Source organism: Mytilus edulis, chromosome 4 (assembly GCF_963676685.1).
Source record: "Mytilus edulis chromosome 4, xbMytEdul2.2, whole genome shotgun sequence".
Lineage (NCBI taxonomy): Eukaryota > Metazoa > Mollusca > Bivalvia > Mytilida > Mytilidae > Mytilus > Mytilus edulis.
This window is the reverse complement of record NC_092347.1, coordinates 17,831,046-17,858,328: the sequence shown is the minus strand read 5'-3', so window position 1 is coordinate 17,858,328 and position 27,283 is coordinate 17,831,046. Positions and strand designations below refer to the sequence as shown.

Here is a 27,283-nt window from a genome sequence, read left to right as displayed (position 1 = left end):
TGTTTACATGAAAAATAAAAGATATCTTTCAGCACAAAACCTAAAAATAAACAAAAAAATCTGAAGCATAGACATTCTTTAAACACATGTACATGATATACATGATATATTGTTGGTATACCTGTTTAGCTCACCTGACCTGAAAGGTCAAGTGAGCTTTTCTCATCACTTGGCGTCCGTCGTCCGTAAACTTTTACAAAAATCTTCTCCTCTGAAACTACTGGGCCAAATTTAACCAAACTTAGCGACAGTCATCCTTGGGGTATCTAGTTTAAAAAATGTGTTCGATGACCTGACCTTCGAACCAAGATGGCCGCCATGGCTAAAAATAGAACACAGGGGTAAAATGTATATTTTGGCTTATATCTTTAAAACCAAAGCATTTAGAGCAAATCTGACATGGGGTAAAATTGTTTATCAGGTCAAGATCTATCTGCCCTGAAATTTTCAGACGAATCAGACAACCTGTTGTTGGGTTGCTGCCCCTGAATTGGTCATTTTAAGGAAATTTGGCAGTTTTTGGTTATTATCTTGAATACTTTTATAGATAGAGATAAACTGTACACAGCAATAATGTTCAGCAAAATAAGTCAACATGACCAAAATTGTCAGTCAACCCCCTTAAGGAGTTATTGCCCTTTATAGTCAATTTTAACAACTTTTTCGTCATTTTTTGTAACTTGTACAAAAATCTTCTTCTCTGAAACTACTGGGCCAAATTTAAACTAACTTGGCCACAATCATCCTTGGGGTATCTTGTTTGAAAAATGTGTCCGATGACCTGGCCATCAAACCAAGATGGCCGCCTTGGCAAAAAGTAGAACACAGGGGTAAAATGTAGATTTGGCTCTTATATTCAAAACCAAAGCATTTAGGGCAAATCTGACATTGGGTAAAATTGTTGATCAGGTCAAGATCTATCTGCCCTGAAATTTTCAGACAAATCGGACAACCTGTTATTGGGTTGCTGCTCCTGAATTGGTAATTTTAAGGAAATTTGGCAGTTTTTGGTTATTATCTTGAATACTATTATAGATAGAGATAAACTGTAAACAGCAATAATGTTCAGCAAAGTAAGATTTACAAATAAGTCAACATGACCAAAATTGTCAGAGAACCCCTTAAGGAGTTATTGTCCTTTATAGTCATATTGAACAACTTTTCATCATTTTTGTAACTTTTCTGCAGCAGTCCCTAAAGTGTTGTTGTTATAAGACTCTCTACATTTTATGTTTTTATCATAACGACCCTGCATACCCTCGGGTATCCACTTTATGGACTCTACCGTACTACAGACTCACGTTGGTTCACTTTCGTTTGTAATTGATTTTTGTAACTTGTACAAAAATCTTCTTTTCTAAAACTATGGGCCAAATTTAACCAAACTTGGCCACAATCATTACTAGGGTATCTATTTTAAAAAAGCGTCTAATGACCTCGCCTACCAGCCAAGATGGCCAACATAAGTAAATACAGTAACAGGTGAGCGACACAGGCTCTTGAGAGCCTCTTGTTTGTAGGACTTGCCTATTTATCTGACTCAGGATACAGAGTAATGGATAGTTTTCTCTTGTAGGACCTGCCTATTTATCTGACTCAGGATACAGAGCAATAGATAGTTTTCTCTTGTAGGACCTGCCTATTTATCAGACTCAGGATACAGAGCTATAGATAGTTTTCTTTTGTAGGACCTGCCTATTTATCAGACTCAGGATACAGAGCAATAGATAGTTTTCTCTTGTAGGACCTGCCTATTTATCAGACTCAGGATACAGAGCTATAGATAGTTTTCTTTTGTAGGACCTGCCTATTTATCAGACTCAGGATACAGAGCTATAGATAGTTTTCTTTTGTAGGACCTGCCTGTTTATCAGACTCAGGATACAGAGCTATAGATAGTTTTCTCTTGTAGGACCTGCCTATTTATCAGACTCAGGATACAGAGCTATAGTTTTCTTTTGTAGGACCTGCCTATTTCATACCTGTCAACTGACCCGTATTCTGCGGGTGTGACCCGAGATTTTCACAATTCTGAGGGATCACCCGGGACACCCGCCGGGTCATTGAAATAAATCGGGAATTCCGAAAATGACCTGATTTCACCCGTATTTCTTAGCCTTGAGATTGATTTTCATACGTAATATTCCTTTGAAATGCCGGCAAATTCGGGGCAAATTCGTAATTCTTCCATGAACAAGACAGTTCATCTAGCTATGTAAACTGTCAAATTAACTGACCCATTAAGTGCATGGCTTCAATTGACAGCTTTGGTGTCAAACACACTGTTAATTAACACCAATTACCTTAGCTTTAGGTTGTAAATAAATTGCACTACTGGTTTACAAACATATTTGAACTAGTTACTTCCCCTTATTTGTCACCATTCAAAATTATTCCTTATATTTACGTTTTATGGGTGAAAAAGATTAAATCATAAAAATATAAAATTCAAATACATATTGAAAAATAACTTTTCATTATTTTTATACCTTTATACAATTTGTTTTTTAAAGTGAAAATTATTTTTTACATTTATACTTCCTTTAACTGTATTACTATATTTTATCATAGTCTAATTTCCTTACCAATTGAGAGATGAATGATGTAATACCTCTACATGGTATGTTTAAAGGCTACATAGCCAGTACCCTCATTTTAAAATTACATTTAAAAAATAAATTTTAAATAATAACAAAAAGTAAAGAATATAAGACTACGTGTTACACAAATTTATAAAAATCTTTAAAAGTGCAATGAAATAATAATAAATAAGATTTAAAATGACTTAACCAAGTGAACATGCATTGATGTTTTGGTATCTTTGATATAGATTATAAAAAAAATGTACCATAAATACTGAAATTCAGCTCAAAAAAGTTTGTACGCGTTATGACCTGAGATTTGATTCTTCAATGCAGGTCATGACCTGCATTTTCATCGTCACAGGTTGACAGGTATGGCCTATTTATCAGACTCAGGATACAGAGCTATAGATAGTTTTCTCTTGTAGGACCTGCCTATTTATCAGACTCAGGATACAGAGCTATTGATAGTTTTCTAAATAAGATTCCACAGGACTTACTGGCTCAAGCTCGTTTTAGTTGTGGATACAGAGCTATAAATAGTTTTCTCTTGTAGGACCTGCCTATTTATCTGATTCAGGATACAGGGCTATAGATAGTTTTCTGAATAAGATTCCACAGGACCTACTGGCCCAAGCTTGTTTTAGTTGTGGAGCTTATACAAGAGCATTGATGCACTTTGAACAGTTCCTGTCAAGTAAAAACCAAAATGTTCAAGATCATCTGGACTTTCTCCAGGTTAGTGATTACTTTTGTATCGATCCCGATAAACAAGAAATCACCATTTATTTTTTTAAAGAGGTCCTCCACTATTTTAGGTAACGAATAGACACATCTGACACGACTTTTAAAGGAGGCCGTCCTGGTAAACTTTGAAAATTAAACCCTCTGAGTAATGTTGTTCTTAATTATTTGCTTTCCTGAATTTCTGCATTTTGAACAATATATTCAGTACGTACATTTAAAACATGTCAAGTTGGGGTATTTGTTTTCTTCAAAATTGTAGAATGCCATAAATATTTTTATATGATATTTGATTATGTAGAAGACTGTGTCTGTGAAATTATCTGTGTAGTAAGGCCAAGAAAAAATACATGTGCTTCAGGTAACATCCCCTAAAAAATTAGGATAGGTAGGAAAGCAAAATTATTTTTTTTCAAACGTTTTTGACTGGTTCATATGGAAGAAAATTTCTGACTTTATAAGTGCTTGCATGTCCACATAACATTCAAAAAACTTTAGTTGTAGAGTTAGATTATAGGTACTTAAAATTGGGGTAGATATATGTAAGGGTACCGGAAACACATGTGTTTTCTTTTAGGTCTTACATAATCTTACTCTTATTGAAAATATCCAAATCAAGTCTAACTTTTGGGAAGGGTTGTAAAGAGGCGTTATGTTCACGGACAAACGCGAAATAAAATTCTAATTTCACGATGAACAAAAAATCAAAAAATTGCTTGCATGTTGCCGTTTTTACCAATTTCACAGTGAAGCACGATCTTTTTTCACGGAAGGTTGAAATTAAAAATGGCAAAACACGTTGCAAAAAAAAACCTTTACCACCCTGTTTGGGTATACTGATCCTCTAAATCAGAGCGACAATAATACCAAGGAGCTTAGACATTTATCATGAATTTTGGTTAGCATTTCATTCGCGTACAGTGGATATTAAATATGGCACTGGCTACGGTTACTTTTAAAAAACGAGCAGAAAATAACAATAAGAAATGGACCTACTCTGTTTCTAGATGCGATTCTGATTGAAGTATAATGAAAATGGCACTTTTATCTGTCCAAGAACGTACAATTTTTTGTCAATCCTGTTATATTTCAACATAAAAATCCCGATTTCCCATGGCTAAAAACGTGGGTTTCCTGTATCCCGATATATAAAAAAGGCAATCCCATTTTCCCGTTGCTAAAATCGGCCAATCCCGGCGTCCTGAAAATGGTCTCACCCCCCCCTATTATAGCATAAATTGAAATAAAAAACTGACAATGCCATGGCTAAAAAGGACAAAGTTAACACAAACAATAGTACACAAAACACAACATAAAAAACTAAAGACTAAGCAAAACAAACCCCACCATAAACTGAGGGTGATCTCACGTGCTTTGGAGGGATAAGCAGATCCTTCTCCTCCTGTGGCACTTGTCATGTTGCTCATTTTAATACAAAGTAATTTATTTAAGAGGATAATAGTGTTATTCCTACAAGTTAAAAAAAAACATTTTTGATTTGATTGTGTTAACATTGAATTATAGGTTACATCAATGAAGTTCCAAAAGTATCTTTAAAAAATAAAATAAATGTCATTAAGGCTGCCATATATTTTGAACGTTTTTAATTTCAAAGATCAATCTTTTTGCCAATATGTCAGTGAATAAGTATTGATAATGAGCAGCAATTGTAAATGTTTGCTTTAATTTGGTAATCTACCATTTATTGATATTTATAACTATACAAAAACTAATGACTTAAAACAGGACCTTATTGTATTATTTTGTTTTTAACAGAGATTGTATGTAGCCATGGATGAATCTGATGGTGTTATTGGAGTAGCAGCCATTAGACAGACACAGCCAACATTGATTGAACAAATTCTAATCCATGAAAGTTTGGGTAAGTCAAGTTCCAACCAAGAATGATTGATCAAGTTTTTACAAAAAATAATAAAAGTTTTAAAAAGTAATCTGTCAAAAAAAGTGAATTTAATTTTTGTAGCTAGCCAAATGTTGGTCAAGTTGTGACCTTGATTTGCAATGTTGAACTGTTTCATAAAATATCAAACTTGTATTCAAAATTTGTTGTCATTTTTACAAATATTAATAAAACCTCATTAATATTTGTAATTTCTGAATAGATGGAAAGTGATAAAACAGTTTACTTTACATGTGAACATCTCTGTAAATTAAATTAAGTTATTTCATTAATAAGGTCAACATCAGGATGCCCAGGCTTGTTATGAAAAAGCTATTGACAGTGAAGTGGACAGTGTTGAACACCATAAAGGTCTACTGCAAAGTTTGATGGAGCTTGGACAACAAAACAAGGCCTTGCTGCATGCTACAGGAGCCATTGCTGAGAGGTAGGCCAAACAAACTAAAACATTAATAAAATATGTAGGAGATTCTAACAGTAGAGTAAAGAAAAGAAATCATCCTGATGAGAAGTATTCTCTACACATCTACCGATCTTTATATGATTAAAAAGATGTTGTATGCGTTCCAATGAGACAACTCCCCATCCAAGTCATAATGTATAAAAAGTAAACAATTATATATGTCAAAGTACAGTTTTCAACACACATCAAACAGCAAGCTATAAACAGCCCCAAAATACTGTGTTAAACAATTCAAAAAGGAAAACCAATGGTGTTGTCTATTTAAATACCTGAGAAACTTGATATAGACTGTACAAGGGGAAATAATTCTATGTTAAATAAAACAGAATATAATTTACACAAATTTACAATTATTTTTGTGCCCCACCTACAGTAGTAAAGGGGCATTATGTTTTCTGGTCTGTGCGTCCGTCTGTCCATTCTTTCGTTCGTCCGTCCGTCTGTCCCGCTTCAGGTTAAAGTTGGTCACGGTAGTTTTTAATGAAGCTGAAGTCCAATCAACTTGAAACTTAGAACACATGTCCCTTATGATATGATCTTTCTAATTGTAATGCCAAATTAGACTTCTGACACCAATTTCATGGTCCACTGAACATAGAAAATGAAAGTGTGAATTTCAGGTTTAAGTTTTGGGTCAAGGTAGATTTTGATGAAGCTGAATTCCAATCAACTTGAAACTTCGTACACATGTTCCCTATGGTATGATCTTTCCAATTTTAATGCCAAATTAGATTTTTATGCCCCACCTACGATAGTAGAGGGGCATTATGTTTTCTGGTCTGTTTGTCCGTCCGTCTGTTTGTTCGTTCGTCCATCCGTCTGTCCCGCTTCAGGTTAAAGTTTTTTGTCGAGGTAGTTTTTGATGAAGTTAAAGTCCAATCAACTTGAAACTTAGTACACATGTTGCTTATGATATGATCTTTCTAATTTGAAAGCCAAATTAAACTTTTGACCCCAATTTCACGGCCCATCGAACATGGAAAATGATAGTGCAAGTGGGGCATCCATGTACTTTGGACACATTCTTGTTTACCCAATTTCACAGTCCATTGAAAATGGAAAGTGATAGTGCCAGTGGGGCATCGATGTTACATGGACACATTCTTGTTTGAAGATAAATTAAATCTTACCTTTTCAAGACACATTAAGATAAGTTGTTCTTGTTTTCCTGATATTTTATCTTATTTATTTTACAAGAAAGAGAAAATAAAACTGTACTTAATGTAGTTCAGAAATTTTCAATAAGAATACATCCAGAAGTTCCTTATATAAAAGTTTCAAAATTAGTTTTATAATTAAAATATGAATATAGATAGTTATTGAGTTGAATAAGACCATGTTTACTTTTCTCTCATATATTACAGACCAGAATGGGCACCACATATCAGATCATACATGGTGGAGGCAGCATGGAAGCTTGGTAACTGGGATAAACTCGAAAAATGTATCAAATCTGTAAGCATCTTTTATACTATAGAGAAAATATTACACAAGATGCAGAGGTGGAATCTGATTCTCTAATGAATTTTCAAAGACCATATGACCACATATTTTTCAGAAGTCTGCATAAATATAGGTTCTCTAATGTTTAACATCATGGGCATGGTCACCTTTTTCTGATGTCACAAATAGGATTTTCAGAGGACTGCAAAAAAATGTTATAATTTGATGTTATAATAATAAAAATGACCATTGAAGAAATAAGATCAAACAAATCGTAAGTTGATAATAAAAAAGGAAGATTGGATGGGGGAAAGCATAAATCTAGTAAGAATTAGAGTAATATGCAGATGAACAAGTTCTATATCATTATATATTTTACAGGAAAAAACTGGTAGGAACTGGGCAGTTGGTGTTGGAGAATTACTTCTTTCAGCAAAAGCTAAGGTAAATCTGAATAAATTTATTATAAGCATCAATAAAGTACATTTTCCTAATGAATTATTTTTCTTTATATTTCCTGTCAAAAGGTACATTAAAGGAAATCCCTATTTGCCTGAAAGACATCTAGTTGTTCATGTTACTAAACAAGACAACCACACTCATCAACATCCTCAAAAGAACCAGCCAATACAAACTTATAATATATATTGTATATTCTACATGTGGATTTGTCTCATGTCTTTCATAACGGTGCATTACGTTTGCGCGCAGCTTTTGATTACAATTGCGCACATTTTTTTGATAGGTAAACTCAGGTAAAATACAGGTAATAATACTTATTTATTTATAATTTGTTCAATTATTTACCCTGCTCACCAACGATGAGGTAGAAGTGGGATTTCGAGCAAGATAAGTCCGTTTTATTTTGCACAAGCACTAAATCCTAGAAATCTTTACAGATAAAATTGTTAAAATGATAAAATATAGCTAATCTTAAAAAAGGTAAAGGTATTGATAAATTCATTACTTTACATGTTGTTACGTGCCGAAACTCCATGTTTGTGCCTTGGTGTAACTTTAAAAAATAACTTAAATTATTTACTAATTTTAAAAACGATCACTATTCATTGAAACACTTCTTATTCTGAAACATTCGCAATGAACTTACATGTATGTCTTAAGCTATAATACAGAGTTTATAATGATCACTTTAAAATTTGTTTTACAATTTTATATGAACAAATTATAATTTGAATTAAGAAATATTTTCAAAATTAATAATTGATAGTCATGTTTATTATGAAAATAAACAAACTATATAGTCAATTGTAATTTGATTTAAAATTTTACCTGAATTTACCTGTAAAATGAATGCGCGCAAACGTAAAAAATTTTAATCCCCAAATGCGTGCAAACATAGTGCGCCCTTTCATAAAACCCAATGTTGTTCCATACTAATCAATAAATCTTATCATAAATGCTTTAAACCAATTTCTATACATTTATAAAGTGTACAGAGTATTATATGTAAAGAAAGAGGAAGGTCAAAACACACCTTGGTATGATACCTCCTTCTAAGTATGTATTTTGTTCATTTGTGAACAAGACTGACACTTGTTGATTATTAATGTATAACAACGACTCATGTTTCAGAATGAAGAAAAGTTTATGAAACATCTTCAAATTGTGAGACGTGAACAAATAGGTCCATTGTCTGCTGCCAGTATGGAGAGTGGGTCATACCAGAGAGGTTACCAACATATTGTGAGGCAAGTCATGCATATCCCTACTATTTACATGGATAAAATTTTCAGTTTGTTAATTGTCTTCTGTGGTGTTTGAATTTAGCACTAAGCAACAATTTTAAATAGAAAATGCAAAGTAGGATTTATGTAAATACAATATATTCTTGTTTTAAAAATGTATGACATTTAACTCATCATTTTACCTTATTTGTGTATACCAATTTTATGAAGGTTTTGTTAGATAACATATAAATCTGTTTTCAGGCTACACTTACTGACAGAAATAGAGGAATGTTTCCGAGTGTTGGCAGATCTAAAGACAGAGCAGGGAGGTTGTGGTGATGGTCCCAGGATTTCTCCTCAGGAGTTACTCAAGAATTGGGATAGGAGACTACAGGTCATGCAGGTACTTGTATATTTGGTTCTTTACATACTGATTTATTTAGTGTCAACTGAAAGATTCAAGAAGCTGGAAGTCATAGAAAAGTGATATTTATTAGGTTGTTATGAAGTGTATGCAAGATTGAGTAAATTTGGCTTTTTTGGTGTCCAACGAAGGATAATGAATCCACAGTACTTAATGTATATGAATGTTATATGACTTGTATTCTCTAATTTAATGATTGGGCAAAGACACTATACAGTGTTAATTAATGCCTTGTCTTTTAAACTTCACCTAGTATAATGTATGTGTTTTTTAGTGGTCCTTCAGAGCCCAGGAACCATTACTGACTTTAAGAAGAACATTATTTAATCTAGCACAGCAGATGACTGGACATGATGTTGACCATGAAATTGGTCACTGGTGGTTATGGAGTGCCAAGATTGCTAGAAAGTATGTACAAATAATTAGGGCCCCGCCAAAGGCGGGTCGCCCTATAGTGATCAGTCTGTCTGTTCGTCCGTCCGTCCGTAACACTTTGTGTCCGCTCCATATCTAGAGAACCATTATGATTTCATACTTTATACTTTACATGTTTATTAACCACCACCAGAGGGCGTGTCATGATGTATGTACAACTTCCTAGGTCAAAGGTCAAGGTAAAAAAACTTTGGTTTCAGTTGACAACCCTGTGTCCTGTGGTGAAGATTGTGTCCGCTCTATATCTTGAGAACCGTTATGATTTCAAAGTTTATACTTGACATGTATATGAACCAACACCAGAGGGTGTGTCATAATTTATGAACGACTGCCTAGGGCAAAGTTCAAGGTTAAAAACTTTGGTTTCAGTTGACAACCCCATGTCCTATGGTAAAGATTGTGTCCACTCTATATCTTGAGAACCATTATCATTTTAAAGTTTATACCTGAAATGTATATAAACCAATATCAGAGGGTATGTCATAATTTATGTACAACTTTCTAGGTCAAAGTTCAAGGTCAAAAACTTTGGTTTCAGTTGACAACCCCATGTCCTATGGTAAAGATCGTGTCCGCTCTATATCTTGAGAACCGTTATCATTTCAAAGTTTATACTTGACATGTATATAAACCAACACCAAAGGGTGTGTCATAATTTATGTGCAACTTCCTAGGTCAAAGGTCAAGGTCAAAAACTTTGGTTTCAGTTGACAACTCCATGTCCTATGGTAAAGATCGTGTCCGCTCTATATCTTGAGAACCGTTATCATTTCAAAGTTTATACTTGACATGTTTATAAACCAACACCAAAGGGCGTGTCATAATTTATTTTTAACTTCCTAGGTCAAAGGTCAAGGTCAAAAACTTTGATTTCAGTTGACAAACCTATGTCCTATGGTAAAGATACAATTTTTTAATGCACATTATTCACAGCGGGGCCCACAGAGATGGCTCCCATCTCAATGATATCTAGTTGCTACTATATATTATTTGAGGTTTAAGAATGAAATGCTTTGCATTCTGGGTAACATTTTGAAACTTATTCACCAAAATGTTTTAATTGGTATATGAAAATCCTTAATATTGGAAATTCAACCAATGGTGTAATATTATTTTCTTTTCAAATGTATACATGAAATTACCAATTGTTCTGTTGATTCTGAAAAATAAATTGAAATGAACAACAACGAAATAGTCACTGTTAGTATCAATGTGGTTTAGAACAAACCTTTGAACCTTTGTTTGCATCAATTATTTCATAAGGCAACTTAGTAGCTACTTTTTCTAGAAGTGTATATTACACATCTGTGTATGATAGGCAGGACCTTTTTATTGCTTCAAAATCATAAAGAAAGAAAAGTGAGAAGAAAAAAAGATTTTAATGTTCCTTATTATACACAGCTATATGATATTCATTTTAGTGATATTTAAAGCAATTTTTTTAATATTTATTTTGTGTTATATGCCCACTTGTGAAAGAAATGGTCTATGCAAAATATTTTGACTACGGTATACATCAAAAACATATCTTATGGAACTCAGTTTAAATCTTTTGAAAAAATTGTTGGTTTTGTTTTGCAGAGAAGGCTATAACCAGACAGCCTATAGCTCATTGTTACAGGCTGGAGATTACAATCTACCTGAAGTATTTGTAGAGAAAGCTAAGTGGTTCTGGAGCAAGGGAGATAAGGACCAAGCTCTTACCTGTCTAGAGAGAGGGATGTCTGTACACTTCCCTGATATACAGGCTCTTAAATCTGACACAACAGATCAGTCTAAAGCTAGGCTTAAAATATATGCTCAGGTAAGGATATACAGGCTCTCAAATCTGACATGATAGAACAGGCTAAAGCAAGGCTTAAAATATACGATCAGGTAAAAAGATAAAGTTCTGAATCTACGCCTAGGTGACGAAGTTAGGTTGTAGATGAATTATAATTCTATGCTAATGTCATTGTTATAGTTCGGAGGAAAAATATAAGATGATATAGGAACACCAAATGTTTTCAAAATCATCTTTGTCAAAAAAAAAACATTTAATGCATTATGTAATGTGATGTAACTTATTCTTTCTTCAGTAAGATATATGAAATTCGTATTGTCAGATCATGAAATAATTGCTCTTTTCATGAGTTCGCGAGGGAAGTTAGAAACCTTACATTTACAGTAGTTTAATTTTATTCTTTAATAGGGAACTACCAATATCTTATTTTAGAATCAGAATAAACATTTGCCTATTAAGCATTAAGCTATTTTAATTTCTTAATCACAGGCTTTATTGTTATTTGGAAGATACAGTGATGAAGCATCTAGTTTGGAAAGTAACTCAATCCTGAGGAAATATCGTGAGGTGATAGATATTTACAATGACTGGGAAGAAGGACATTTTTATCTGGCACAGTATTACGACAAAATTATGACTACATTATTTGAAGAGAATACTGCAAAAGGGTATAGTATTTGTTATGCTTTCTACCTTGAAATGTTTTCTACCTTCCAATCTGTCAATTTGCTAGTACCGCAGATTCATTATTATTCTTTGAATACCAATTCTTGTTGATTTCGTTGTTACCAAGAACCCAAATTCCAATGTCAAATTAATAACTCACTTTATATAGGTATGTATGTAGACTTTGGCAACCACAAAATCAAATATCCACGAAAATGAAAGTTTTCCTCGGTCCACAAAAAATAAATGAATCCACCGTTTCTATTTTTAGAAATGTACTTCTAACACATACATGACATATAGGCCAGTTTGTTTCATGATTTTTATGGAAACAAAATTTTTAAAGCGCAATAAATTTTCACCCCTATTACAAAATATTTTGGTAAATGAGTGTACAAGACTCATACAAGTTTAGACTTGATATGATTTATTTAGTCATAAAACTTTTACATCTGTCGACTGCCATGGCAGCTTCTTCCTGTTTGCCAACAGTTTTGAATTGACATTGTACAAGGAAAATTTTTAATCTAACTTTCCTTGACTTCTATGGAAGAGAGTTATCAGTTATGCTTCAGTATGGATGTAATATCAAATCAACTGCATGCAGCGAAGCAGTCCCAAGCCCAATATTGTTCTAGTTTGTGGTTAAATCTGGCATGCCCATGGTTTTTTTCCATGAGTGATTGCATGAGCATGAATACCTTGTTGCATGAATCAAAAATTACTTTGACATGTACCAGTTTTATTTCTTACAAGCAGTAGAAGGGCAAAAAGTGCAGCAATAAAATTTTCTCCTCAAGAAAACAGTGTATCAGAAGATTCTGACATGTTAACCATCAGTGTATCAGAAGATTCTGACATGTTAATCATTAGTGATGACGAGCAAGATAGGTATCTTTCATACTTTCATCTCACTCTTATTTTTTTGTAAGTTTTAACCTGGCACATTATAACCAATATTTCTCTTATTCTACCTTGATTTATCTCCAGTCCAGTTGGTTATTTTTATTTTATCAACTTGTGGTTTGTTTGATCTCAGTTCTTCATTGGTCAAAATTCATTTATGATATCAAATTTTCTTGCCTTTCTCTGAAATTCCTATTGTGATGTCATGAAAAAAGGCCTGATGACCTCATATAGAAAGAAAGCATCTTTATTGCAGGTCGTTTAGAAAGAGGAATAAAGATTGTCTGCATGTCCTTCAAAAATCATAAGAGAAACAGATTCCACCACCAAATCTTGTCCAATACAATATTTATCCACTCTCAACAGTTAAATTTTTAAAGATTTGAAATTAATTTTTTTTTAATATATTTAAGGAGCATACATTACAAATTGTGTCTTACTAAGCTAACACTGATGTTGCCTGTTTAACAGAAACACTTGTCAAAATGATAAACAAGAGATATTTTAAGGAAAAATAATGTTCTAAGTGAAATATTTTCTTAATCTACTTGTTTGATTTTTTTTATCCCAAAATAAACAGTTGCCATATTAATTTGAGGTAGCGAATCTCCTGAGATAAGTGTCAATTAAAATAAAAAATCTATCTGTATTTATGTTTGTATTATTTTTGGGGTTTCCCATTTTAAGGGGGTTCGCGGGTCTAAATCATTTATATAGGATTTCTCTATATTTTTTTCTATAAATGAACTTTATCTTATAGTTAATAGAAAAATAAAATAAAAAAGTGGGGTCACCGTTCATTTGCGCTCACAATCTGCCTTCGAAAGAAGCATACATTTTTGTAAAGGTGTTTTTTTTTCTGTTGAAGTAATAGGAGAAATAAAGGCAATTGATTGTTTTGAATGATTTTTGTACCATATGATAAAGTAACAACTACAAAAGGAAATAAATAAAATTTGTAATGAAAAACAAATGTTTGATTTTTTTTCTGAAATTTTTATACCCTCGAGCCTCCTTAACATTAATTGAAATGGATTTTTTAACAAAAATATCTTTTTGGTACTAAACTAGACAAAATTACTATATGTAGCTGTGTTTTTTTTTAATTTCTTTTGTTCATATTGAGATTTTTGAAGTGAGGAAACATGGACAACAGATGTTTTATGTCCTATGCAAGCTTTAATTTTTTTTTTACTTTCTTGAATGGCAATCGAAGTGAAAGGTAAGAATGGATAAACAAATAGAAAAGGAATTTATTAACTAATTAAATCAAACTTATTAACACAGAATATGATGTATTTTTGATTATTTTGCAGTGACTTTATCTACCATGTGATCAGGAATTTTGGACAATCTCTACTTCATGGTAACCAGTATATATACCAATCAATGCCTAGGCTCCTTAGTTTATGGTTAGAGTATGGAACACAGGTGGCAGATTATGAGAAGCAGGATAAACAAAAACCACAGATTTCTCAAAGATTACAGACCATGAGAAACACCCTTGGAAAGTTGAATAGGGTACAAATTTATTTAGAAAAGTTTTATCTATTTAAAATCTTTTCACAGTCGATCTTTTCATGATGTTATTTTCCACAAACTTGTAACAGCATTTAATTGGTTATTAGTTCAAACAAAGCACATTATTTATCATTTATGTAAATTTCATCAAATGTTGCCACATTTTTTTATTATGTATATTATATGTTTACAAGTTAATATTAAGCCTGTTCTGTTTTGGTTATGTTTCAGTTGATAAGTAACTTTGGGAGGGAGTTAGCACCATACCAGTTGTTTACAGCATATCCTCAACTGATCTCAAGGATTTGCCATGCTCAGAGTGATGTTTTCCAGCATCTTAAAGATATTGTTGCCAGGATCTTTGTACATTTCCCTAAACAGTCCTTGTGGATGATGATGGCCGTTTCCAAGGTAATAGATTACAGAATTGAATAGCCATGATCTAAATTTTACGCTTTAAAGATATAAAAAAAATTCAGGTTTTAAAAGTTATCGTTGATTAGTACATAATGGTATAATTGATATGTGTAGTATCAGGATTTCTCATTCAAAATGTGTCTCTTAGAAATTAAATAATGAAAATTCAAATTGTAAGCACCATCACATGTTAAATTTTTGCCAGGTTTATAACAGCAATGTTTAGGCATATTTCTATCAAATTCTTTTAATGAGTTATGCCCCATGGAAATTTTAAATATATTAGAAATTGCCCTTAGGTCTTTAACTTTCTATAGATAATTTTAAAAAGAAAAAAATCCTTTTTTTGTAGTTGTTGTCCTTAGACAGATAAAGTGTGTGCAATGTGGGGGGCATTTGAATTCTGTTCTTTTATCTTTGAAAATATATTTTACTTTATATTTTCAGTCTTCCTATTCTATGAGAGTGAAGAGATGTCAAGATATATTTGCAGAAGCTAAGTAAGTTTAAATGTAGTTTAGTTTTCTGGGTTTTTTTTGTGACTTGAAATTTCTCCCTTCGTTTGTTTATTTAGTACTGAAGCAAATGTTGCTTTGTTTGCAATATAATCCAAATCCAGAACTAAAAATGTTGCTTATGAAATACTTAAAAGGATTTTCTAATGACTATTTTAAAATCAACCATATCTTCAATGTATATCATGGAGCAATTATAGGCACTTATTGTTTCAAAAAGTTTAATACAGTAATAATTTGAAGGTTTACCTTTTCACATTAAAAATAAAATGGACAGTTATTTTGATATCTTTTCTTAAATAGGTCCAGGAATTCAGAATTAAAGAAGTTTATAGAGGTGAGATGAATTGCAATTATAAGTCAGTTAATGTGTATGCCTTTATTGTTGTGAAGTAACGATGGATTTGGTAACACAACATGTTTCCCTCTTGGTTAAATTTCCATAGGGCCACATCAGCTTTTGCCATCACAAATGCATATTCATACTCAGCCAATAACAAAGTGACTATGCCATGACAAAAAAAGACAACACAGAAAACTAAAGACTGAACAACACAAATATGAAATTTGTTGTTAGATAGATTAATGTTACTTTATGATGTTCAAATTCAAAGGGCCAAAAAGGGCCATGGAACCTTGTCATTTGATGTTATAGATGTTTGTATTATAATGAATTTCACTTTGTTTTAGGATGGCACTAAGTTAACAGAGAGATTATTAGAATTATGTAACAAGGATTTTAAAAATGCTCTAACTATAAGTGTAACCCAACACTTCCGTCCATTGAAAAGACTACTGGAGGACAGGTAAGGTTGATTAAGTACTGGGATTTGCTATTATCTAGCATCTTGCAAACATGACCTGGCAACAAAATGTGTACTATATGTATTTATTTCTTATCTTGTTGCCTATTTTGCGTGTTAAAAATATGGTAGGTAAAAGTGTAAAAAATATTTTCTGTAAACTCAGAAATTAATGGTGCATTTATTATTGTGATTTTGTCATTTAAGGCCATAGTTATTATATTTTTAGTTTTACAAAATTTTCTTACAAAACCAATGGGTAGGAGGACGAAAAAAAAAAAAAAAAAAAAATTCAAAATTTTCTTTTTTTTTTTATTTATTTCGTTTTACAGACACCTATTACGAAAAGAATGGGTAGGAGGAAGAAAAAAACCAACTTCCAAAACAAAACACATTCCAAAAACAAAGTGCAGAACTTCACAAATGATGACATGCGCTTGTGCTGTGACCATGGATTGATTTAATACTCTTTAATATGTCAGTATCCATGGTATCTATGTACTTTATCTGGAATTAAAACAAATTTTAATTCAAGTATAAATAGTTTTTTTATTTTTTTTTTACAATACAACAGACATGTCAGACAATGACAGTTCAATGTTCATTTTTGGACTTTTAACTTTTTTGGCATTCCTGGTCGCAGGTTTCTTTTCTTCCAATGCATCCTTTGTATATGGGCCGCACAATACTGAAGTCTTCCTTTAGCTGAACTATTTCAGGATTGTTTGCAATGTCTTCAAAGTCCCCGCAAAAAAGCAAACATCATTGAAAACCTGTGTGATACCTATTTAAAATAAAAGATGAAAAAAATTTCAGAAATTGTTTCATTCATGCCAGTGATTCAATCATACCACTTTTTTCTGCCTTGTACATTTTTAATATATTTATATATATATATATATATACAGTTAACTCTCGTTGTCTCGAACTCGGTTGACTCGAAATTTCGGATTAGTCGAAGTTTTCACGTGGTCCCAAACTTTATTCCATACACAAGTATGTAATTCGACTTCTGATGAGTCGAAATTGGATGAGTCGAAATTTCGGTTGAGTTGAACTAAATTTACGGTCCCAAGGTTAACAAAGCATTCAAAATTCATTTTTTTATCTCGAACTAATACACTTATGTCAAAACATGACCTCCGGGATTTAAATAGATTGAAGAGTTAATCTGACAATACACGTGCAATTAAATTTCCGGTCACTGATCACTGTATTGATTTATGACATGCTATTTCCATGAGTGTTTACCTAAGATTATCTTTTATAGAATTTTGATAAATAGTTAGTGATACATTGTTAATGTTCATGAAAAAGTATTTAAAATGTTTACAAAACAATTAATTTATGATTTACACTAATGAGCTTGGGTGTGTATAAAGTGAGGATTATGGCTTCCGTTGATGATCACCTAAAAACTACTCAAACGGCGTCTTTAATCTTGTTATATTTTCTTTTGAAAAGAAAGAGTGAGATAAAACAAAATGAATACAGTTAAAAATTTCTTAAATCTCTTGTATCCGAGAATAAACAATTTTGTCAGCTATAACCGACCTGAATATCGAAACTATCGATTGGAAATTACTCTTTGGAAAAGTCATAGGATTTTTTTTTTAATTGAAACAATTGAATAAGTAAAAATAATGTCATTATAATAATAAAAGACTGTGACATACAAATACATCGATCTGATACTAGAATATCGATCCCCTTGCCACATTCACCCGGATTTATTTTAGCTTTTTACCAAGCTAAGCAATAGTTGTGTCCCTTAGATTGTCGAACTTCCGGTGTTCGTTTGAGTCAAACTACGTGTATCTCGAAATATTTCTCTGGTCCGGCTGACTTCGACATAACGAGAGTCGACTGTATATAATAGGAATTTTGTTTTAAACTGAAAAATACAATTTAGATTCCAAAATTGTTTGAGACTCCAATCATGTTTGTGTATTAGGGTTTTGATTCCCTCCTCTAGAAGACAATTCAAATGATATTCTGGGGCAAGGTTGGACAGACTATCCTAAGATTCAGTCAGAGTGGACTGTTTGCTATAGCACTAGCAGTATTCTACTATTATGTTTTTTTTTTCACATATAAGAAAAAAATCTCAGATAGAAACTACTACAAAATTACAGCTATAAATATTTTTTTCATGCATTTCACCAACACACAAATGTTGCATACTTTCATATTTAAGAATTGCTTTTCATCATGATGAAATATTCTAATTTAAAAATACATACCTGGATAAATGATAATAAGTCACCTCCATCAGACTTTCACAGGACAAGGATTCCCTGACAATGACTTTGTCTTGATACACATTTGGCCAATAGATGTATCAGACTCCCCTTTTACTTTGTTTTTGATTACCGCAAGTTCAAAATCAAAACTAACTATATACGGAACCACCGCACCATGGTGGCCAAAAACATTCAAAAAGTCCTTTCTAACATCGATCGCTAAGCGTAAATTCCTATTCTTTCAAGCGCTGTGCAGAGTCGGATCGAAAAATACAACTAAAAACCAAATTATTTTATTTTTACAACAAAGCACCGCGGGGGGGCGGAAAAAAAATTTAAAAAATATTTGTCGTTTTCCAATTTAATTTTTTTTCCAATTCGGCAAAAATTAGGGTCGGCGGATTCGTAAAACTAAAAATAAAATATCTATGGCCTTAGACTTAAATGTGATTTGAATTTTTAGGATTTTGAGAAAAATCCTGTTAAATTTATATGTAATATTTCAAACTGCAAGTTTAAATTATTGTGTTTACAACTCTGTCACATTTTTCGCAAGAATAAAAACCTCGCAATAATTTCTGAATTTACAGTATGTAGAAACAGCAATTATAAATAAATTCTTTTTGTTTTTATGAAACTGATTTATGCATTCTTGAAAATGTATTTGATTAGGTTTGATAATTTTTTTCTGTATCTGTTACTAATTCAAGTAAAGGATATAAGCAAGGTCAATGTCATCTAGTTGTTGGTCATTTTCAGGATATTTATATAATGATATTCATCTTCTCTTCACAGCAACTTCAGTAAGATATTGGTACCACTTCAGTCCTCCATGACAGTGACATTACCCAACACACCAGGATTACATCAGGACCATAACCCTTTCCCTTGTAATGAAGTGTTTATTAAAGGATTTGAAGACACAGTGAGTTTATTAGAAATATGAGTTAAGGAGATTTGTAGTAAATATCAGTGAATCATAAATCTAATATCACAACGTCCCTCATTGACATCTAAATAATAGAAAAATATGGACTATAACATTCATATCAAGGTCATTTGTTTAGGGGTTCACAACAGGGAACCCAGGATTTCAAAATCACGACTGAAAAATTTTGTGACCAGTAATGATATTTCTTGGGGGTCATTGATTTTCTGTATTAATTATGATTCCAATTTGTTTAAAAGTTTAGTCTTATAAACGTTGGTTTTGTAGATAGAAGTGTTGCCCTCCTTACAGAGGCCAAAGAAGATAACTTTAACAGGGAGTGATGGTAAACTCTATATCATGATGTGTAAACCAAAGGTTGGTCAAATGTGTTATTTATCATTATACATATCAATTTTATAAATTGAGTCCCTAAAACTGACCTGCAAATCTCTCAGAAAGTGTTTTCAGAATATTAGACCTATATTCTTGAGTGACGTTTCTGCTCAAAGTTATTTTCTTTTCAAAACTTTGAAATGAGAGAAAGAACTTGTTGATTCAACTTCATTACAGAATCTCCTAACTGTTTGATCTCTTTTATGAGAATTGGTATTGAATATGAAATTGACACAAATTAAACCTCTGTTTACCATGTTACAAATATTTGATTTTAACAATTACTTTAGGTGCATGCTATACATTTGTAAATGTTTTTAAAATGTGAATAAAAAATCCAGCATGGTAGTTGAGTTTGATGCATTTTATACATTTTAGGATGATTTAAGAAAGGATTGCAGACTGATGGAATTTAATGGAATTATAAATAAATTTTTGCACAAGGACCCAGATTCAAGAAGACGACAACTTCATATCAGAACTTATGTATGTTCTTTTACAACAACCTACATTTAAAGTACAAAAAAAAAATCATTTTTGACTGTAGATGAACACAAAAAAAAACACCATTAAATCCCTTGGTGATTCTGCATTGCACAAGCATAACTGTTATTTCATTATAACATCAAATTATTCATCTCTCAAAAATGAGCAACTAAGTATGCTATATGTTATGATGTAGAAAATAAATCTACTTGAGCTTTAACGGGATTGAATGCATTTGCAGTTTAAGTTTTGAGTTTTTATAAAATAAATAGAAGAAATACTTGATAACTTAACAGAAGACCTTGTACTATGCTAAAACAATTAGGGAGAAGCATACATAAATTTTGTATCTTATTCAAACAGATGTCAGATTCTTTTTCATGATATCTATTTATAGTCTGTAATTCCACTATCTATTTATAGTCTGTGATTCCCCTGAATGAAGAATGTGGACTTATAGAATGGGTTAATAACACAAATGGGTTGAGGAATATATTACTGAAGTATTACAGAGAAAGAGGGTGTGGTATGACTGGGAAGGAATTAAAGGATGCCTGTCCCTCCAAACAATCCTCTCTTGAGTAAGTATGTTGTAATTATTTCCTAGATCATTCTGTTCATCACTTCTAAATATATATTCTGCTAAAAAAATTTCCCTATCCTCACATATAAGAAAGCATCTGAACTCACAGTACTTTGGTTAAAAAAATCTCAGTTTGACAACGCAAAATTTTCTGCAAATTTCATATGAATGGGTTTTAATTTTAATTGTTATGGCATGTGTTAGCAAAACAACATCTTAGCCATATTTATACATGAGAAGTCGTAAAAGCAACACTTTGTCTTTATATTAGAGGTGTACATGTATTATAACAAAGCTATATCTTATCTCAAAAGAAAGTTCAGATATTACTGTGGTTATGTTAGATTATGTTTTAATGATTTTGTGATTACAGAACAAAACTTCAAGTGTTGAAGGAAAAGTTATTACCACGTCATCCTCCAGTATTTAAAGAATGGTTTCTAAGAACCTTCCAAGACCCAACATCATGGTAAGTCGTGTTATCTATGGGATGTAAAGTATATCTGTCAATATATAGCATTATTTCGGTCAACAGTGTGTGACTGGGTTGCTTCCCTTTGTATATATATATAGTAGTTACTTAACAGTTGAACAAGGGAAGTACTTCTATAGTTTAGTTGATTCACACACTGCCTTGTAACTCAAGGTCCTGGATTGGAATCCCAGTGGAGACAAAGGTGATTTTGTGAAGAATCATGCTCTCCAGTTACATTAGTGTTCCAACCCAGAGAATAAAAGAATGATTTTTATTGCCACAGATTCAGCAGACGACATGTTCATTAGAACATGTTTGATCTCATAAAAAACTGAATGGAAGTTTTAACATTCAGGGATCACATCTCTTTCTGTCTACAAAGAACAGGATTATAATTTCCAAATAACATTGACAACAGATTGCGAAACAAATATACTACAGCAACTTTTTAATAGCTAAATGTGCATAGCACATTATGTATAATTATTCTATTTATAGGTACAATGCTCGTGGTTCATTTGCCCGTACTGCTGCTGTAATGAGTATGGTTGGATATATCTTAAGACTATTCTATTTATAGGTACAATGCTCCTGTTTCGTACGCCCGAACTGCTGCTTTAATGAGTATGGTCGGATATATCTTGACTATTTATTCTATTTATAGGTACAATGCTCGTGTTTCTTACGCCCGTACTTCTGCTGTAATGAGTATGGTTGGATATATCTTAAGACTATTCTATTTATAGGTACAATGCCCATATTTCATATGCCCGAACTGCTGCTTTAATGAGTATGGTTGGATATATCTGGACTATTTATTCTATTTATAGGTACAATGCTCCTGTTTCATACGCCTGTACTGCTGCTCTTATGAGTATAGTTGGATATATCTTAAGACTTTATTCTATTTATAGGTACAATGCTCCTGTTTTGTACGCCCGTACTGCTGCTGTAATGAGTATGGTTGGATATATCTTAAGACTTTATTTCTATTTATAGATACAATGCTCGTGTTTCTTATGCCCGTACTGCTGCTGTAATGAGTATGGTTGGATATATCTTAAGACTTTATTTCTATTTATAGGTACAATGCTCGTGTTTCTTACGCCCATACTGCTGCTGTAATGAGTATGGTTGGATATATCTTAAGACTTTATTTCTATTTAATGGTACAATGCTCGTGTTTCGTACACCCGTACTGCTGCTGTAATGAGTATGGTTGGATATATCTTAAGACCTTATTTCTATTTATAGGTACAATGCTCGTGTTTCTTACGCCCGTACTGCTGCTGTTATGAGTATGGTTGGATATATCTTAAGACTTTATTTCTATTTATAGGTACAATGCTCGTGTTTCTTATGCCCGTACTGCTGCTGTTATGAGTATGGTTGGATACATCTTAGGACTCGGAGACAGACATGGAGAAAACATACTCTTTGATTCTACAAATGGAGACTGTGTACATGTAGATTTCAATTGTCTGTTCAACAAGGTAGATTTAAAATAGTCTGTACATTTCAAATTTAACTGTCTAAATAATATCATTTGTATATTAAAACTCTACCACTGTATTGAGTGTGATACAGTATTCTTTCACTCAACACAGTTAAACTTTCAAATATAAAACACAAGGCTTGCCAAAAAGTAAAATCACAAAAATACTGAACTTAGAGGAAGATCAATTGGGAAAGTCCATAATCACATGGCAAAATCAAATAACAAAACGCATCAAAAACGAATGGACAAAAACTGTCATATTCCTGACTTGGTACAGGCATTTTCAAATGTAGAAAATGGTGGATTAAACCTGGTTCTATAGCGCTAACCCTCTCACTTTAATGACAGTCTCATCAATTTCCGATATTTTTACATTGATGCGTTAAATAAACAGACACAATAAATATAATAGTCAAAATATGGGTACATCAGTCATCATCGTTTAACAAGCTGTTTAAATAATTAAAATTGAACTGCTGAGAGTTGATTAAAATGTATTTCACAAGATTTGATAGTGGATTCTGTTTCTCTAATGATTTTAAAATGATATGCAGACAAATTCAATCTTTCTTATTAGATAATCTGCAAGAAGATATGTTCTTTCTATGTGACATTATTAGGCTTGATCGACATTTTTCATGACACCACAATAGGAAATTGAGAGGAAAGCTAGAAATTTTGATGTCTTAAACAAATTTTGATCAAGGAAGAACTAAGATGAAATAAACAGCAAATGAATCAGCAGGTCAGGAAAAGGATAAATCGTATAAGAATATTTTTTTTTATAAGATGGTGATAGATACTGGAAAGGATTTATTTATCTTGCTTTTTAAGATAGGTTTAGGTCTATGTCTGTGATCAAAGTTCATAGGGTATATGTAACTTTATTGTGAATGTGATGAATATAGAGCAATTTGTTAATTTACAATAATCAGTCGTCACTAAATCTAGGTAGAAAAATAATACAATGATAATTTATTTTGTTTTACATAACAGTAAGATATCTGTTTTGAATAATGACACAGAATTCTTCAATGGTTAATTTTTTTTCAAATTGAACTATTGGTTGTCCCTGTTTGATGTTGCTGAAAACTTTTCTTCCCTAATTCTCCAGAAGTTGATCAGTCATAAAACAAAAATGAATAGCAACCAAGTGTGAAATACAGGCTCTGTAAAAGAGCTTTTTATATGTATTTACTTTGCACACTACTATTTTATTTTATTATAGGGTACAACATTTGAATGGCCAGAGAGGGTGCCCTTCAGATTAACACATAACATGATTGATGCTATGGTTAGTATCTTAACATTATTTTTGGGATGAAAACTTTTAAATTAGCCCTTTCAGTTATTATTTTTTTCATCTAACACCATTAAAACAAAGATTTTTTTAAGTTCTTTATAATATTAGCCATTTTTAATGACCATTTAAGACTAATGTAAAAAAAAGTTTCTCATCTTTTGACCATGTTTCTTCTGCATTAATTTCACACACATTGTTCATCACATTATATTTATTACCCAGTATAAATTATTTACAGGGACCAATGGGATATGAAGGTATATTTAGAAAAGCAAGTGAGGTTACATTAAGGGTAATGAGGACACAGATGGATCCATTGATGAGGTATGAAGATTGAAATATATATATATCTTTAAATCAAACGTATACTAACAGTTTCCATTGTCTCTCCTGCAAGGCTGCAGCAGAATGTGAAACATCTTATAAAGTTTTTAAAGTTCTTGTTTTGTTTAAACATTCAAGAATCAAATTCTAGTAAAAAAATTATTGAAGATAAAAAGTGGAAATAAAAGATTTCATTATTCTTGAGGGCTCTACTAAGTGGGAAAAAATGGGCTTGTAATCAGATAAAATGACTTGACTATATCCAATACAAATATTGAAATGTCATTTGATTATACCCGCTGTGCACTAGATCAACACACAAAAAACAGTTTAAAAAAAATATTGAGCATATCCTTTTTGCTCTTATTCCTAAATGCAATATGCTTAAAAAAAAGAGATCCGAGACAAGCAGGCTACAATGACACTACCCAGATCATTTAATTACAGTGCAAGTAGTTTTATACTGAAACCAATAATACAATATTTCGGTTAAAATTCATCATTCAAATAATCTCTCCAATTATATTCTATTTAAATTGCAGTGTGCTGAAGCCTTTTATCTATGATCCCTTAGTGGAGTGGAGTAAACCAGTCAAACCTCAGGGTCAGAGGTCAGCATTGGTCCCTGGTCAAAGGTCAATTGTTATTGATACTGGAGAAATTAATAATGAACAGGTATTTTGAAAACTCAGTTATAAGAAATCAATAATCTTAAGAAAAGGTCAGAATATAAGAATACATGGACTTGCAAACCCAGTTGGATTGACATTGGTACAAATTTGTCTGAAATATTGGGTTAAACAATATTAACATGTGGGAGGCAATTGGTGCATTTATATTAGTATGAAATTGTTAATTACCAGTCCTTCAAAGTTCTTTATCCTTTTTTTTTTCGACCAACTATTGTTGCAAAGGGTGAGCTTTATTTATTCTTATTGTACGACTGCAAATAATTTTTGGGGATCATATAATGGTATGTTGTTGTCGTCTGTGTTGCGTCATCTGAAGACACATTTGGTTTCCGGACAATAACTTTTAGTTTAAGTCAATGGATATCTCTGAAATTTAAGAAGAAGGTTCAATACTTCAAAAGGAAGGTTGGGATCGATTTTGGGGATGATGGTCCCAACTGTTAAGGAATTAGGGGCCCAAAAGGGGCCAAAACAAGCATTTTTCTATTTTCAGGTTAATAACTTGTGTATGAGTATTTCAATTGCTCTGAAATTGTACCATAATGTTTATTACCACAAGTAGAAGGTTTGGGGGTTATGGTTGACATTTTACCACAAGGTTTCATATCACAAAAGGAATGCTTGGATTGAGTTTGGGGGTAATTGTCCAATTCATACAGGAATTAGGTGCCAAAAAAGGGCCAAAAACAAGCATTTTTCTAGTTTTGAGAACAATAACTTGTGTTAAGAGTATGGATCTCTCTGAAATTGTACTACAAGGTTCTATACTGTGGATTCATTTATTTTCGTGGGTATCAATTTTCGTGGATAGAGAAAAAAAGACGTTTCGTGGTATACGTAAATTCGTGGATCGCTGATTACAACAACAAAAATTAGATACGTAATTCGTGGATTTCTTTTTGATTTAGGAGATCATATAACATCCTTGGTTCGATCAATAATAAAACAAAACTAAAAAGAAGGAATTCATTGAAAAAGTTTTGAATTGTCAAAATCCTCGCTTAATTGGTCATTCTAGGTTAAAGTGTTCATTGATAACTTCGATTACAATAATGGGCAGAGACAACTAATTATTTGTTTGTTTTACAATTTATAAATTCTTGTCTGAATTCTATAAGGCATTCAAAACTTTATGATTAAAAGCTAATTTCCCTAATCACGATATAATAAACAGTGATATAAGTATAAGGTGTGAAAATAGATGTTCCTGTCATAAACAATATTACCTACGGGCAATATCCCCGTACTTAATCCTATTGATTTTTAATCACAGGTAAACCAAACTATGACACGGTAATTAACAACTTGCAGTTATTTTCCATGAACAGTTTTAATCAATTTTAAAAAGTAAATTATCACTGATATTCGATATATTTATTATAGATTTAATCAAAATACTTGTATCTTCTTTCAATAAAAATCACGTGTTATGTTACAATGTTTATCGCTAGTCAACACTATACTAGAACCGCATAACATAACCGGAAATAAACATCCAACTCCATACACATTTCTCGGGATTATTCTTCGTTGAGTTCTTAAATTCGTGGTTCGCTGTGACCCACGAAACCCACGAAAATTGGTATACCACGAATAAAAATGAATCCACAGTATTACAAAGGAAAGGCTGGGATTCAGTGTGGGGGTAATTGCTCCAAGGGGGGATTCAAAACTTTTGAGGCTTCTAATTTTTTTAAGAGGTTCAAATATTTTTATCAAATTTTTTTAAATTTCAAATTTTTGAAAATTTTCAAGAAGAATCTTTAATTGCACATTATTGCGCAATAGATTTGTAAGACGTTGACATTTATTTTGTGTCAGAAACCTATACTATGTCAAAAATTTGATCACAATCCAAATTCAGACAGTATCAAGCTTGAATATTGTGTTTAAATTTGCTCCAACTGTTCTGTGTTTAACATCTGCGGTCGTATCAGGCTGTGGTTAGCAAAGCAATTATTTTATTTTACAATTGAAGTAGTGTCTTTTCAATATGGGATCTAGAAATTGTAACAGGCTTTTGTCATTAAGCTTCCTATACATG

General features: G+C 32.2%; 1 protein-coding gene across 1 annotated transcript in view; it reads left to right on the top strand.

Moving 5' to 3' along the window:
* Window positions 1–27,283, top strand: part of LOC139521746 (serine/threonine-protein kinase ATR-like) — a 91,172-nt gene that overhangs the window by 60,998 nt on the left and 2,891 nt on the right. The window contains exons 43-66 of the mRNA XM_071315318.1: window positions 3,139–3,320; window positions 5,103–5,208; window positions 5,524–5,674; window positions 7,075–7,165; window positions 7,535–7,597; window positions 8,747–8,862; window positions 9,103–9,244; window positions 9,540–9,673; window positions 11,282–11,504; window positions 11,973–12,151; window positions 14,372–14,576; window positions 14,808–14,987; window positions 15,441–15,493; window positions 15,812–15,845; window positions 16,199–16,314; window positions 19,350–19,479; window positions 19,771–19,860; window positions 20,257–20,364; window positions 20,788–20,945; window positions 21,321–21,416; window positions 22,762–22,915; window positions 24,149–24,214; window positions 24,462–24,547; window positions 25,090–25,222. Coding sequence (XP_071171419.1) covers window positions 3,139–3,320; window positions 5,103–5,208; window positions 5,524–5,674; window positions 7,075–7,165; window positions 7,535–7,597; window positions 8,747–8,862; window positions 9,103–9,244; window positions 9,540–9,673; window positions 11,282–11,504; window positions 11,973–12,151; window positions 14,372–14,576; window positions 14,808–14,987; window positions 15,441–15,493; window positions 15,812–15,845; window positions 16,199–16,314; window positions 19,350–19,479; window positions 19,771–19,860; window positions 20,257–20,364; window positions 20,788–20,945; window positions 21,321–21,416; window positions 22,762–22,915; window positions 24,149–24,214; window positions 24,462–24,547; window positions 25,090–25,222 — 2,996 coding nt within the window. The remainder of the gene's footprint in view (window positions 1–3,138; window positions 3,321–5,102; window positions 5,209–5,523; window positions 5,675–7,074; window positions 7,166–7,534; window positions 7,598–8,746; window positions 8,863–9,102; window positions 9,245–9,539; window positions 9,674–11,281; window positions 11,505–11,972; window positions 12,152–14,371; window positions 14,577–14,807; window positions 14,988–15,440; window positions 15,494–15,811; window positions 15,846–16,198; window positions 16,315–19,349; window positions 19,480–19,770; window positions 19,861–20,256; window positions 20,365–20,787; window positions 20,946–21,320; window positions 21,417–22,761; window positions 22,916–24,148; window positions 24,215–24,461; window positions 24,548–25,089; window positions 25,223–27,283) is intronic.